The sequence below is a fragment of the Aythya ferina genome (genome assembly GCF_964211825.1).
Source record: "Aythya ferina genome assembly, chromosome: 9".
Classification (NCBI taxonomy): Eukaryota; Metazoa; Chordata; class Aves; order Anseriformes; family Anatidae; genus Aythya; species Aythya ferina.
The window spans coordinates 4,192,073-4,208,449 of NC_140305.1; the positions used below are offsets into that span (position 1 = coordinate 4,192,073).

The following is a 16,377-nucleotide window of genomic DNA, read 5'->3' on the forward strand; positions in this document are numbered from 1 at the left end:
TAATATACCTTTACTGCTATCATTTATAGAAGTAGGAGGATCTCATTGGGTTTCAATTTAAATTGTTAAATTTTGTTGAATTAATGATAAAATGTAGTGTGAAGAAAATTTCCTATTATGTATGTACCTTCATTTGAAATAAATAAAGTTTCCTTTCTGTTTCCTTATTAATAGTGACTGTCATGCTCATCTGTGATAAGTTTGACCTGCTCAGAAAGCCTTTTGTGGCTTTCATGTCTGTTCTGGGTTTTTCCCATCAAAACATACTACTCAAATAAACATCCAACTGCATTTCGTAGTGCTGATTTGAACAGCACTTTGAAGTATGTTTTAAAGTTCTGGTAGCATGTTATGTTGTTCCTATGTCATGTTTCATTTCAAGAAATCCTAGAAAAATACATTGGCTACTGGATTTATTTATTTATTTATTTATTTTTAAGATTCAGAAGTTGAAACCTTAAGATTCAAGCTAGGGAACTTCAAAATTAACTGTATGCTATAGTTTTGTTTTGTTTTTAATTATTGTTATATATATATTTGAAATGTTTTATTAAATGGGTACTTTGAAATTACAGGTACAAGAGTTACCAAAAAGCTGTAGATTGGTCTAAGATGAAGAAGCCAATTTACTTAAGCAAATTAGGTGACAATTTTGCAGAATGGTCAGCAACTTGGGCAGGTTATCTTATAACAAAGGTAAGATAATAAGTCTGCTTTTTAAGTTGGTATATACAACATGGTTCTTGACCTAACTTCAGTTTCTGAAAGTAAGGGATGGATGAGGGGGATATGCTTTTTCTCTGGAGGCTTGTTATAGTGCATAGTATAGACTTCTTGCATCTTTAAGGTAACTGTGCACTTTCCCTTACCCAGCATTGTTTCTTCTTAGCTAGACTTGGCAGATTGTGCCAAAGCCAAAAGTCTAGGAAGTTTGCCTTTGTCCAAACACTGTTGTACAGTTGAAAGCACTTAAAGTGTTGCTGTAAATTACCTAAAATGCTTATGGAAAACCTCAAGTTACCTTCTCAGTTTCTGAAATATTTCTTTCGTGTCCCCATATGTCCACAATCCCAGCACATAGAAGGAGAGAGACAAATACTTTTTTCCGTTCCTTTTGCCTTTCCTGCATTTAAATGACCCACTGAAAATTTCATTTCTAAATCAACCACTCTAGAAAGTGACTTTGATTACATTAGCTCAGTAGGTGTGGTGGCTTCTTTCTATTTCAGATAAAGATGAATTGATTGTCTTTATAACTTCCTAATTTTTTCATGTTTTTAAGTGCAGGATAGAGGCTCAAAGAAGTAGTAGACTCTCGGCCCTTTTTTTTTTTTTTTTTTTCTAATGGCCACTGCAAGTTCACAGCAGTGTGGAAAACAGAAGTGCAATGTGTAAGCAGTGTTTGCCTGTCTTTTTGTGGTATCAGCAATTCATACGCATAATAAAAGCTACCATCTGGCATCCATATTGCAGGCTTAAGTTTGATGAATTTTCTGTAGGAGATGAATATCTTAAATTCTGTTCCATCAAATACTTTTGTAATTGTCAAAAATAGACACCTGTTAAGTATTTGGGTATTTGTAATGATGCTTCTGCTGGAAATATTTTCTTGTAGGTGCGACATGATCTTGCCAGAAAAGTTTTTGATTGCTGCAGTATTATGATGAAAAATGACTATAAAGTGACAATTTATCTGCTTCCACACATCCTTGTCTATGTCTTGTTGGGGTGCAGCCAAGAGGATCAACAAGAGGTAAGATGTATGAATTCTTCACAGCAACATTCCAGAGCTGTTCTTCCTAAGAAGCTGTTCAGCTCTGCAGAACTACTGTAGACCTACATGAACAAATTGTAGTTGTTAAGCACTCTCCTCTTTCCCTACCCCACTACATTTTCAGCCAGGTTTTTTAAATAAATTTGTACAAGTTTGTGTTCAGTTGCTTTTTTGTGGATTTATATTTCTTGAAGTTATTTCAGCAGGGCCTAGGAGTAGAGATACTATGTTGTTAAGTAGGATTGCAGTAATAGGAGATACAGTTGTACAAAGAGGAAGAGGGGGCAAAAACTAAGGAATAAATTGAACTTGTATACTTCTGAGAATACAGACCCATAATTTTTTCTTTCCCTTGCACACACTTATGATTCAAGTAGAAAAACCTGTTCAGATACAACACTCATGCAGAGCAGGGGCAGGAGGGAGAAGCATCATCCAGGAATTAATCTTTCCTTTAGTTTGCTTTAGCAGAAGTTGAAGAAACTGAAAAATACAGGTTACATTCTATTAATTTGAAGTTTCACAGTTAAAATACCGGTGTTGAAACATTCTGGGTGTGTAGGAGGTTGTTCAGGGTAATGGTTCTTCTGCGAAGGAGTGCATCCACAATAAGCGTCTGTTATGTATTTTATCTCCTGTTGACTAAAATGAACAGGAAGCAGGTCTTTTCAGCATTGTATGTACTTCAATATAGGCAACAATCAAATCTGTGATCTTGTAGCCAGTAGTGAACTTGACTCTATCAAACTTGGAAGTGCTGTGTGCAGAAGTGCAGCAGCATTCACTGTGTATTGAATTGTAAAATTTCAGAAATTGTGATTTTTATTATTTTCCCCCCTGAATCCAAGGATGCGCTTTTCAAAGATTTTCTTGCTGCACAGTCTTCTGATGATGACTTGTACTTGGTTTGTCCTTTCTTCCTCTCAAGATCACCAGACAAAGAAGGCTTATAATTAAAACCAATTTATTAATGTATGCACTTAAAATATCTACTATCTTCATTTTTAATGTTGATTTGTTAATTATGTTAATATGTGCTGTTTTCTACTCTGTTGGTGCCTGTATGGTACTTCTGTTTTTCATCATATTAATGTTTGTGTAGGTTTACATGGAGATTATGGCTGTTCTGAAACATGATGACCAGTGTACTAGGAGACTTCAAGACAGTGCATCTGATCTAAGCCAACTGAGCACGCAGACAGTGTTCTCCATGCTCGATCATCTAACTCAGTGGGCTAGACATAAGTTTCAAATGCATATTGCTGAGAAAAATCCTAGCAAGTCTTGCAAAGACAGAGGTGATCTAAAAAGTAAGTGATGCTTACTTTATTTCAAGTGGTGTTTGCATTCTTCGAATAAGTTTTTTAATGTGCCACTTCACATTATGACCATGTAAGAATGCAATATTACTGTAATTCTGCTTTACGATTATATAATATAGTCTGCTTTACAATTTTTTACTATCATATTGTGATTTCCACCTCCCTCGCCCAATTCATTGTTTTGAGTGTATATTTTAAGAAATAGATTCAAAATTTAAAAATTAAATGTTAATTTTTTTGGTAGATCTCTAAAAGCTCATTTTAATTTATTTGATGGTGTCTTGCAATATGTAGGAAGTTCAGCAATATTAATGATTTACTGTTGACAGAAGTGAAAAATATGATATTAGGCTAATTATTTTTTCTCATTAAATTGTGAATTACTTGAATTCTAATGCATAGGGGTATTTCTTACAAATGAAACCTCAATGATGGACTTTTAAAATTGGTTTTATTCCATAGCATCAAGTGAGGACTGCGGAGAATATCAAAATGTGACACGCTTTTTAGACCTTATACCTCAAGATACGTTAGCTGTGGCTTCATTTCGCTCTAAGGCTTACACAAGGGCTGTGATGCACTTTGAATCATTCATCATAGAGAAAAAACAAAATATTCAGGAGCATCTTGGATTTCTTCAGGTTCTGCAGTTCTTTTGGTTTTTGTTTCATTTATTTTAAAATGACATTAAATATAGATGAATAAAGCTCTGTCAGATTATTCTTTGAGATGGTATGATGTGTATTGTTATTATAGTATAAGATGATGACTATTGCAGTATACTAAACAAAAGAAGGGCTCAACTTCGGAAGTAGCCTATCAAAACTGATGTTTATGATGAAATCTTAAAGTCAAAAATTCCTACAGAGTAATTTGCTCTGTATTTTCACAATACGTGTGATTCTGAACATATTATATGTAAAGTATTTTCTTGCTGTAACAAAGTTGTTTTCAATGTCCATTTTAAACTCTCTTTTTGAACAAAGAAATTGTATGCTGCTATGCATGAGCCAGATGGAGTAGCTGGGGTGAGTGCAATTCGGAAAGCAGAACCATCTCTCAAAGAACAAATCCTTGAACATGAAAGTATTGGCTTGTTAAGGGATGCTACAGCCTGTTATGATAGGGCTATCCAGCTGGAACCTGATCAGGTAAATATATATTTAATCTATTAATTATCATATAATTAAATAATACAAACAAATACAAAAATACCTCTTTAGAATATCTAAAATAATTAAGTAAAATATGAACATAAGAATTTTCAATGACATTTTCTGAATAATGTATTGCTATTGGAAGTGTCTTAACAACTGAAACAAATCTGTGGTTGGGTCCATACTGTAATTTGCTGTCTTGGGATAATAGTTGATGGATGCTTATGTCCAAGTTGTTTGTGTTGTGTTTTTTTTTGTTGTTGTTTGTTTGTTTTCTTTCTTCCTATTTCCAGATTATTCATTACCATGGTGTAGTGAAGTCCATGTTAGGCCTTGGTCAGTTATCTACTGTCATTACTCAGGTGAACGGAGTACTTGTGAACAGGTATGATAAGCATTTAATAATATGTTTATCAGAGTAGTATAAAGTCCTTGTGTTATACATATGTATCAGTAGTCACTTCTTGTGCATTATCAAGCATATCCAGCTAGTAGTGTAAAGCTAGAAAACTTCAAGTACTTCATCTAGAAGTTTATTATTTCAAGGCATCCGAGGCATCAGTCCTTTTATCTGTGCTGTGTGCAGTGTTGAGATGTACTTTAAAGAACAGAATCCTTTATTCACCATCATTGTACGTGTTGCTTGTTCTGTAGCTATTCCATAGTCTAGTAGGAGAAATGGATTGGAAGGTAATTTTTAAAATGTGCCATAGAAGGTAAAGACACTATGTGGAAATTGAATTTAGGGGGTTGAAGTTGTATAGTTATTTTTTCACCAATGTATATCCTTTAGTTTTATTGTATTTTGTTAAAAGTAAGTTTACCTTACTTATTTTCAAACAAAACAGAATTTCATGTAAAAAAATATTTGTTAATAAAACGTGGAAGTAACATATTGGAGGGAAAAAATATAAGCAAGTTCAGCACAGTTTTATTTCTTTTGTTTTCTTCTAATAGGTCTGAGTGGATTTCTGAATTGAACACATACAGAGTTGAAGCAGCCTGGAAACTGTCACGGTGGGATTTACTGGAAAATTATTTAGCTTCAGGTAAGTTTTATCAAAATAAGAACACTCCTTTGCATTCCTGAAGAAGTGTATGTTTTAGTCTAATCTTCAATCAAGGGGCAGTGATTGTAATTTTATATTTGTGAGTTTTAATGGGGGAGCTTTGTTCCTGACAGTCTTCTAGATTTTGCGAATGTATTTGACTGTGAGCTGTATAGTCCATGAGTAGAAACCTATAGTATGACACCAAATTTTTTAGGGAGCTGTTTTAGTTTGTGAGGTGGAAATTCATTTAATTAGTTCCGAGAAAAACTCATGCTGAGGAATTTCCAGTAGCATGTTAATACAAATTAGTATGTTCAGATTAAACTGCCAAAGAAAGAGCTTTGAGAGGCCTTTTTTTTTTTTTTTTTCTTTCCTCTCCCAAAGATGTGAAGTCCACAACTTGGAGTGTCAGATTGGGACATTTACTATTATCAGCCAAGAAGAAAAACAAAGCAGCTTTTTACGAAACACTCAAGGTTGTTCGAGCAGAACAGATTGTGCCCCTTTCAGCAGCAAGCTTTGAAAGAGGATCCTATCAGCGAGGATATGAACACATTATCAGGTTTCTGATTTCCATTTATCACTATTTTCAAAATGACATAAGTGTACAGCAAGAATTTTCAGTTTCCATGGTAAATAATACTGATACATACTTACTGTCATTCTTTTGCATACTCAGCGACATGGAAACATTTGATTAATTGGGTATTTATTCTTTTTTTTGTCCCTGGAAAAAGTATTCACAAAGTCTTTTGGCTATAGTCTTTAAAAAATGAACAATCAATTTTATGTAACCATCAAGTAATAAGAAATCAACGATTCAATTGCATGCCTAAAGTAGTATATACAGGCCAGTAGCTCCAGTAACTTAAATCTGTTAACATAAGACTATTGGTTTTTGATAAGTACAGTGGCCTGAAAAAGCATTCTCTTCTTCTGTCAGCAAAGAACAGTAAGAACTGAAAGCCCACCCCTTTTAAGTGTTTTTTCTTTTTTAATCAGTTTTGAAGTAGCCTTTTTTATTAAAATATTTATTATATTTTTATTAAAATAATAGGTCCTCTACACTGTAAATGCACCTTTATGGCAAGACCTTGTTAATATATGTCTTTCTCGCACTTGTTTGATTTAGCCATTGATCTTTGCTATTTAGAAACTTTCACACAGTCACTGTTTCTCAGTCATATGTGCACACCATATTTAGACTGCTGATGAGAAGTTTACAAGCTCTCAGCTTTGCAGCTTTACAGCTAATAACAGTGTATTTGATAAGTGGAGAAACTTTATTGTAAACGAGGTGTTTAGGTATCAGTACATTGCATCCAAAATGGTATTCATAGAAAATATCAGACTTCTCCAAGAATTTTTTTGCTAAAAATAATGGATAGAAATACTGTCTTTGTAACGATTGACTTCCTCTCCAGGTAACCTTTATCATCTTGTGTTCAGTAGCTTGGTGGGGAATAGTGAGAAAATAATTAGTCAGTTAACAACTCCTTGTTTTTGTGTATTTGATTTTTGGTGCATTTTTGCTTTTAAAAGAAGTCTTCCTATTTGAAGTTATTTTTATATGGATAGCTTTTAGAAAGAAAATGGCAAAAAGCTGTCTGAAAGTTGCATGTGTGTGCAAACACATATGAAACAGCAAGCAATTTCCAACAGTTTTTGTTTTTATTCTTCTATAATAGGTTGCACATGCTGTGTGAGTTGGAACATAGTATTGGACCAATGTTTCAGCAACCAGATGGCAACCACAGTAGAGACTCCCTGAATTGGTGTGCTCGTATTGAAATGACACAGAACTCATACAGAGCAAAAGAACCTATTTTAGCACTGAGAAGGGCTTTGCTTAGTCTCAGTAAAAGGTGAGAACATGACTATTTCTTGTCTTTCCATGTTGTATTCTCAGTCACACTGTGGCTTTTCATACATGTCAGAACAGAGAAGATAAAACTTGTGGGAATTTGTTATAGACAAAAGCAGACCTCTGCAATATTGTTTACATTCAAAATGTAAGGAAGAAGTGTTGTGCATAGGAAAGATAAGGAAAAAACAGGATAGAGTATTTCATTTAAACAAAAAAAAAAAGCAAAATGTGTTAAAAAAAAATTTAAACAATTGCTGTGTTGTGCATGGCTTATTGAGAAATTCTGTGGGTTTCAGAATGTTGTGATATTTTTAAGATGTGACTGAAATTGTTTTGTGCAAAACTTTCTGCAGCCAGGATTACAGTGAGCTTGTTGGTCAGTGTTGGCTCCAGAGTGCTAGAGTTGCAAGAAAAGCTGGTCATCACCAGACTGCATATAACGCTCTCCTGAACGCTGGGGAATCTACACTCTCGGAACTTTATATAGAAAGAGCAAAGTGGCTGTGGTCCAAGGTAAACAAAATCAAAATTGAATTTACTTTCTTACATGCAAGAAAACAATCCTTAGTCTTCAAGGGGGAAAAAAAAGGCACGTAATAATTGTGTCACACAAAATACATCAGCTGGGATTGTCAATACATTCTGATTGCAGTTGAGAAACAGTAAGTTTTTGCATCCAACTGCTGATCTGGCCTTTTCTATATCCACTGACTTTTCTCGCAATAGGTACGAAGGTGGTGGATTACCTGCTTCTATTGAAGCAGCCTAGAGTAATTTAGTTGTAGTAGTAGAACTTTCTTTAATTTGTTTCCTTTTAACTAGTTAGAACTAGGAAGCAATCAGTATAATTATTGAGCTAGGTCTAATGTGACAATTATGCTGAGATAAGGGAATATAAGAAGCATCTGAAAACAACAACATCTCATGACCACAGACAGAATGGTCTAGAACACTCAGGAACATAACTTTACCTTTGTAACAACTGTAAGCTGTTTTACATTTATTTAAACTATATAAAACATTTTCATCTTTCCATTAGGCTGACGTTCACCAAGCACTTATTGTTCTCCAGAAGGGGGTTGAGTTGTGTTTCTCTGAGAACAAAGCACCATGTAATACCAAAAATCAGCTCATCCATGGTCGGGCAATGCTGCTAGTGGGCAGATTTATGGAAGAAACTGCTAACTTTGAAAGCAATGCAGTTATGAAAAAGTATAAGGTAATCCAGTATGCTGGTACTAACAAGACAGTAGTTTTTAAAAATAGATCTCTTAAGAAAAACAGCAGTGTGCTCCTGATAATGTCAAGCATAGCATCGCTGGGATTGAATGGTGTATCAATGTGATTCTTCTTGTAAAGATTTAACTATCTAAGTTAATTTTAAAATAACACATAAATTCAGGGAAATCTACAATTCCCAAGTATGGGAGCTAAGGATACCTAATATGACAGCTGAAGTCCAAAAAAAAACAACCAGGGGTGTATGGATTTTTTTCTTCTGATATATAAATCAGCATTCCTCACTAAATGCGGGGTACTCTAAAAAGACAGTGTTAAAATCTTCAGTGTTACTTCTCTCTGGTAATGAGTTACAACTCTGCTTCAAATATGTTTCAAACCTCTTAAGAACTAGGAAGGAGGCAATTTGTACATTTAAAGAATACAGCAATAGTAGATCTATGTTGATAGTCTTCTTTAAATTTAATGTCTCCCATTCAATTTTTGACATTTGATACTATTGCTATTTCCTGTTACCTTACTAATTAAAATACTACTGTAACGGTTATTTAGAGAGAAGTCTAACAGCTGTATCAAATCAAATGAATGTTGGAATAATGAAAACTGATGCAATTTCATTGAACTATATAAAAACACTAATGCTTAGCATTTTCTACTGTCTAAATACTGGATTTGGAAGCAAACCAGTGTTACATATTGGATGTGTCATTTGCAAAGTTATTTCTTTTCTAATATATGCTGTACAATTTCGCTGCTTCACTTTTCCAAAAACTTAAGGAAACACAGTATTTAGATGACCAGGAACTTGATTATAATATTTTTAATGAAGCTATAATCTTAGTTGAGGAATCCTATATCATTCTGTCTTAAATTCTATTTCTGTCTCCAAGCCTAAAAGAAACTTTAAGAGCAGACTTCCAGTTTACACAAGACTTTATCTTGGGGCAAAATTATAATTTTGGAGTTACAATCAATACTTTTCTGTACATATGTTGCACAACATAGCTAATACAAGATTCTTTGTTTCTTGAGGTTTTTTTTCCAATCTTACAGTCCTCTGACAAAGTAATTATATATTTCTGTTACAGGATGTTACAAATTTCTTGCCTGAATGGGAAGATGGACATTTTTATCTTGCTAAATACTATGATAAATTAATGCCAATGGTAACTGATAACAAGATGGAAAAACAGGGAGATCTGATTAGATACATAGTTCATCATTTTGGAAGGTTAGAATCCACGGGAACTTTGTGTGGTTAATACAGGAAAATCACTGTTATGACAAAACGGCGTTTTATGGGAATACTTTGTCTTTCAGCAATTCAGACTGACTCAATTTTTTATGCAGTATAGTGGAACAAAGTAATGCACACTTAATAACTAATTGATTTTACTTCTTCCTTCTGTAAAAGTAATTGTTGTCCTTAGTATGTAAGACAGTAAGCTAACTATTCATCTGCAATTTTGATTAATGTAAAACAGAACCCTAGCTATTAGTAAGCTTTTAGTTGTTGCAGATGCGTTAAAACACTGAACATAAATTTCTAGTACAGGATGGCATGTGAAACAAGTAAGGATATAACTTTAAAGTAAGTTTCTAATGCTTCTAATATATATCACTAACATGCTGTGATTTCAACATGTAATTATAGGTCTCTACAATATGGAAACCAATTCATCTATCAGTCAATGCCAAGAATGCTTTCTTTATGGCTGGACTTTGGAGCAAAAGCATATGAATGTGATAAAGGTAGAACACTTTTTTTTCCCGTGCATATTCCATCTGTTTTGCTTTTGCATAGATGATTGAAAGAGCAGTGAAGTATTTTTACAGTTTTGTTTAGACTTACTGTCTGGGTTATGTAGAAACATGAAACAGTTGTGGTTTTCTTTTTGAAATTATGGAATGTTAATGCACAGGACAGTATTAATTAGTTTAAAATGCTCAAAACTTTTTTTTGGTTATGTAATGAGAAAGAATTATTCCTCAGAATACTTAAGTCAATAAACAGATTTAGAGGAAGTCTTTGTATTGAAACCAGTCACCATTTCTAAGCTGCCTTCTTATGAGCAATGTGTAGTGTTTTTGTATTCACTTGCTACAGTAAAGGCTTTGGGGCTTTTTTCCCCAATTTGCCTTGGTTCCAATTGTTGAAGGCATTTTACCCAAGTTAAAATGGGGAAGAAAAGATTTCTGTAAGTAATGTCCAGATATGTGAAACTACTACCATGGATGTATTTTGTTTGCAAATTTTTGACCAAATGAAAATTGCAAACATTTCCTGCAGGTCTGCAGTGAAGCAGACAGACAAGTGTGGCTCTTTGATCTTACCCTGGTTCTGTACACATAGCACGTAGGTCAGCTGAATGTGGTTGCAGTCACATCAGATGCATTTTTCTCTGATGATATTCATGCTTGATCCTCAGGTGCAAGGGTGGAGATGAGAGCAGGTGTTCTCATTCCTTTTAAAGGCTTTCTTCATTTTCTCTCCACTAAAAAATACGGGAATCTTTTTTTTTTTTTTTTTTCTTGGGGAAATACATGGAGTGTTTTATGGAGTGTTTTTCTTGTTTGGTGTCTTTCTTTTGTATTGTTGTTTTTTGTTGTCATTCAACAGCATGCCATGGCATCACTTCAGAGGAATAGTAAATGTCTATAATACCAACTGTAACTATTTGCTCACAGGACAACAAGTAAAATCTGTGATGATATCCCAACCTGAAGTATCAGTTATTCTGTGTGGTATTTAATTGGGTATAAATCTTTTTACTGCAGTTTCAAAACGGAATATTTTTAACAGTAGTTACTGATGAGCAAGTACATGCTTGCTTTTGTTATGCCCAAGTCTTGCTTCTGTTGTTTAAAATATTCTTCTCTACACAGACTTGTTTACAAATATTTCAAAGAGAAATATAAAAAAAAAAAATAGGTTTTATGCCCTTACTTTAACATCTTGTATTCTTTTGAGGTGTGGTTTTGTTTTATTTTAAAGATGTATGGAGAGCTTTTGCTATATTGTCTTTTCCACATTCTTGTTGTCTGTGCTTGTTTATTTTATTTCCAGTCATGCCTCCTGTAATGCTGGTTAGTGAAATTGCATATATATTTAAGTTACTGTACAATCTGTTAAAAAGAATTTTATAGTAGGGCTTTTTTTTTTGCTTCTTCCTTTGTGCTTTTTTGGCTAATGAAAATTAGTAACAAAATGTGTTTGCATAGGCTTGATGTAAATGACTTCACGTTTCAGGTGAAAAAAGTGACAGAGTGTTGTTGTCTTGTGTTTTTTCAGTGAGTCGTTCTGAGCGTATTCAAATGAAAAATGATTTGGCAAAAATAAATAAGGTGATTACAGAGCACACAAATCACTTGGCACCTTACCAGTTTCTGACAGCTTTTTCTCAGCTAATATCCCGAATCTGCCACTCTCATGATGAAGTCTTTGCTGTTTTGATGGTGATTGTTGCTAAGGTGTTTTTAGCCTACCCACAGCAAGCAATGTGGATGATGACTGCTGTCTCTAAGGTACCCTGATATGTATAGCTATGCCTTTATTAAGTTTGTAAAACTGTTCTTATGAGAGAGAAATGTGAATGTAACCTATTTTACTTAATAAGAACAAATTGAGTGTTTTAATTGCTGCAGTAAAGCACTATGGATCAGGGTATCATGCTGTCAAAGCAGGTTTTATTGTAGCCAGAAGTTCATGTAATTACAGAAAAAAAATGGAATCAATAAGAATGCTAACATACATCCTGAATTGTACAATATATTTGGGAAGGAAAGTTAAATGATTTAAAAAAAAAAAAAAAAAAGCTGACAAATTAAGTAGTTACAGACAATAGGTTTGGTTGTTTTAAAATTGTAATAATACTTCTAGTTTTATAATCAAATATTCAATCCTCTACCTTGACTAAAATTAACTAAATATATAGCTTACTCCTAAAACTGCCTGGTAATAGGATCATTTCAAAGCAATTTAGAAGGCATGGTGCATTCTATTTTTCAGGCTGTTGAAATAATTTTCAGAATACATTCCTATGTTCTTGAATATTAGCCTTTATGCTGTGGATCTGCACAGAATGGTTTTAGAAAGGAACATGGACGCACACCCATGCATGCACAAACGCATACACAGAGCACATTTGAGCACTTGTAAGTTTAAGCATGAGATTTCAGTTGGAGAACTTTGTCCTACAGGTATTAAATATTACAAGCAGTGAGTGGAGTAAATAATATTATTGTTATTAGTGGTATTTCTGTCCTTTTAGTAATCTTTAATCACTTGATTGTTTCATAAATTTTAACTTTGCTTATTTTTCAGTCCTCATACCCTATGCGTGTCAATAGATGCAAGGAAATTCTAAACAAAGCCATCAACATGAAGGAATCCTTGGGAAAATTTATTGGAGATGCAACACGCCTTACAGATAAACTGTTAGAACTATGCAACAAACCGGTACTTACAAAAATAAATTAATACATGTAAATAGGTTTATTTACAGGTGTTTCATAAAAGTTTCTTCTAATAGCTTGCAATAACCAGTTCATCACACTAGTGTAGTTTCTGTTAAATTGTAGTCACTTGTTTCCTAATAGAAATATTTTAAAACTATAAAATAGTTATAAATGAACATGTTTTAAGTACATAAGAATACATTTCATACTGTGCGGGCTTACAATTATTTTACCCTTTAATGATACGTTTATCAATAATCAATCAAAATGTAATCAATATGTACATAGTTCATGTGATTCTGTTAAGTAACTTTTACAGAGCTTAACTATAAAAATAGGTTGGTCATGAACATACAATCTTCACAATAGAGGTAAAATTAAATAAACTATTTAATTATCATGTATTTACATTCAGAGTGAAAAAGGTGTGCCATAAAGGTCATATATATTTTGTTTAGACCACACCCATTACATGTGTAATTTCTCATTTTTCTGATAATCAAAAAATATTAGTTCATAAAGATCAATAATAGCAAAATAGCGTTATTCTGACTGTGCCTGTTTTTAATTTTTCAACAATTTTTTTTTAAGGTTGATGGAAACAGCTCAACGTTAAACATGAATATTCATTTCAAAACACTTAAGAGATTAGTAGAAGACCACACATTTAGTCAAATCCTCATTCCTTTGCAATCTGTTATGATACCAACTCTTCCTTCAATTCCTGGTTCACATACTAACCATGATCCTTTTCCTGGATGCTGGGCCTACATTGCAGGCTTTGATGATACGGTAAGCCTCTAATTGGCACCTAATTTAAATTTCATGTTAAATAAATGTAGCTGCAGTTGGTAATCTTTGTTCCCTAGAAATCGAGGCTAACTTTGTAATTATGTTCATGGAAAATCAGTTGCTTCTGTCATAATAACTGAAAAGGATATAGCCTCCTGGTACTTAGATCATGTTTTGGCCTGAGACTAATATCCTGTAGCACCATGGAAGTGCTAATGTGACTGCTTAAATTGGTCATTTAATGGTAGATGTTTTATTTTTGTGTAATCTGATACAGGTGTTAATAAACCATTTTTCTTTCCTTAGGTGGAAATTCTCGCTTCACTTCAAAAGCCAAAAAAGATCAGCTTAAGAGGTTCAGATGGGAAATCTTATATTATGATGTGTAAACCTAAAGATGATCTAAGAAAAGACTGTCGGCTCATGGAATTCAATTCCCTTATTAATAAGGTTAGACAATCAGATATGTTGTATTTACTGACCAAAATATAAAACTAAAATAAAGCTAAACTGTCTAATAATAAAGAAGGAAAAAAAGAGAGGTGGGGAAAGGGAACTTGGCAGCTAATCCTGAGTTAAATATTCTGGAGGAAAATGTAAACTGTCACCAAATATTTTATTTCATCTGAAATCAATACCAATTGATAATGTGTAACTCTTTACAGACTTTGGAAAACAATAAAACATTTTACTAAAATCATTGCTTCTTCCAGCAGTAATATGCAGGAAATATGTTTACAGTAAATGACTTTCCTGCTGTTGTTTCTCATTTCCTGTTCAAAATTTTCTAATATTCCTAAAATTCTCATCTTAATTTACTGTGGAAAAGAGAGGAGCATTTTACTTGTATTTAATCTGCTGCAGATAGTGAAGCTCAGAATTTTAAATTCTAAATCATGTGATTAGAAAATAAATATGAATCATTTGTTATTTATACATTTTCATCCTATGTTATCTGTTAATCTGATGTCTACTTTCTTTTTGTCAATAGTGCTTAAGAAAAGATGCAGAGTCACGTAGGCGAGAACTCCATATTCGAACCTATGCAGTTATTCCATTAAATGATGAATGTGGCATAATTGAATGGGTGAACAATACTGCTGGCTTAAGAAATATCCTGATAAAGCTGTATAAGGAGAAAGGTAAAAATAGAAATAGAGAGAGAGAGAGAGAGAGAAAGAGACGTGCCGGGGGGGAGAGATATGGGAGAACAGAGAAAGAGAAGGATGTTAAAGCCTAGACATGGTCCCAGGTAACCTGCTGTAGGTGGCCCTGCTTGAGCATGAGGGTTGGACAGGATGACCTCCAGAGGTCCCTTCCAACCTAAACCATTCTGTGATTCTTAGGTGTTGTGTTTTGTTTATTTTTAAAGGATTTGTAACTTTATTAGTAAATTATACAAACAGCAAGGAAGCAGACTAAATTCTAGGAAGATTCAATCATGTATCTTTAATTATCTGCAATGTAGGATAATTCTTGTGTGTGGTATACCTTCACTCTTAAATGGAAGAGAATTGTTGCTTGCAGTAAACAACTTGCTAATGAGAGAACTGATAGCATAATCATCTTAATACGTTCCCATGCTGCTGGTACTGCTGTTGAAATGATTCACATCATTCTATAAGAAAAAAAAAAAAAAAGTGCAGCACTGAATAATAGAAAAGGCTATGGACTTGAGATTTGATCAGTTGTTTTTGCTTTCTGTTCTGTTTGTGAAAGGGGTTGATGTACTTGGTCTGCTGTTTCAGTTAACATGATGGTTTTTTATTTACTTTCCAGCACCCTGACAACAGTATGATCTATGGGTTATTTTCCATTTAATCATTTAATTCATTGTTAAGGAGATTTTTATCTTATCTAAAATATCATATTGAAATAGTAAGTATTAGGTTTTATGTCTGGGGATTTATTTTGCCTAATTGAGGAAGTCTCTTACAGGTATCTATATGACTGGAAAGGAACTACGTCAGCATATGCTTCCAAAGTCAGCACCGTTGTCTGAAAAGCTGAAAATGTTCAAAGAAGTCCTTCTGCCCCGGCATCCTCCTGTCTTTCATGAATGGTTTCTTAGGACATTCCCTGATCCTACTTCGTGGTGAGTGACCGAGATTGGGCTAGCTCAAGATTATCTACTTTATCTATTTCACTAAACATACTGTTGGAAAAAAGATAAACATACTGTTGAATCAACAATACCGTTGAATAAAGACAGACAAGGAGGTGATTTTGACTTATATATTTGATTCTTACTCCCACAGGTACAATAGTAGGTCAGCCTATTGTCGTTCTGTTGCAGTCATGTCAATGGTAGGTTACATACTTGGTCTAGGAGACCGTCATGGTGAAAACATCCTCTTTGATTCCTTGACTGGTGAATGCGTGCATGTGGATTTCAATTGTCTTTTCAATAAGGTGAGAAATGCCCCCTTGCTGAACTTGGTTTTTATTTTACATGCATGTAAGTTATAAAACCCTAATATCTTGTTTTGTTTTAACATGTGTGTTGTGTTCTGTCTCTCACTTTTTCTTATTTATACCCAACAAAAAGTATGGGACATGTAAAGAATATGTGATTGTTTTGTGTACTGCACTAATGAAAGCCAGCTTTTTGATTATGCCGATATCAGATGAGCTTATGGATACACTGAAATAGCCCAAATTTTAGTGTTCTTATTTTATGACTCTCCTTTCTCCACTGCCACTTTTTAAGCAAAGC

The 16,377-nt window shown here is 33.7% G+C and overlaps 1 protein-coding gene across 1 annotated transcript in view; it reads left to right on the forward strand.

Annotated features, from left to right (window-relative positions):
- Window positions 1-16,377, forward strand: part of ATR (ATR checkpoint kinase) — a 40,610-nt gene that overhangs the window by 19,627 nt on the left and 4,606 nt on the right. Inside the window, exons 25-44 of the mRNA XM_084528685.1 lie at window positions 576-696; window positions 1,616-1,753; window positions 2,877-3,084; window positions 3,559-3,737; window positions 4,083-4,247; window positions 4,547-4,638; window positions 5,211-5,302; window positions 5,690-5,867; window positions 6,994-7,170; window positions 7,526-7,685; window positions 8,212-8,391; window positions 9,500-9,642; window positions 10,066-10,163; window positions 11,704-11,936; window positions 12,736-12,870; window positions 13,461-13,661; window positions 13,968-14,111; window positions 14,653-14,803; window positions 15,600-15,756; window positions 15,920-16,073. Of these exons, the coding sequence (XP_084384811.1) occupies window positions 576-696; window positions 1,616-1,753; window positions 2,877-3,084; window positions 3,559-3,737; window positions 4,083-4,247; window positions 4,547-4,638; window positions 5,211-5,302; window positions 5,690-5,867; window positions 6,994-7,170; window positions 7,526-7,685; window positions 8,212-8,391; window positions 9,500-9,642; window positions 10,066-10,163; window positions 11,704-11,936; window positions 12,736-12,870; window positions 13,461-13,661; window positions 13,968-14,111; window positions 14,653-14,803; window positions 15,600-15,756; window positions 15,920-16,073 (3,106 nt within the window). The remainder of the gene's footprint in view (window positions 1-575; window positions 697-1,615; window positions 1,754-2,876; window positions 3,085-3,558; window positions 3,738-4,082; window positions 4,248-4,546; window positions 4,639-5,210; window positions 5,303-5,689; window positions 5,868-6,993; window positions 7,171-7,525; window positions 7,686-8,211; window positions 8,392-9,499; window positions 9,643-10,065; window positions 10,164-11,703; window positions 11,937-12,735; window positions 12,871-13,460; window positions 13,662-13,967; window positions 14,112-14,652; window positions 14,804-15,599; window positions 15,757-15,919; window positions 16,074-16,377) is intronic.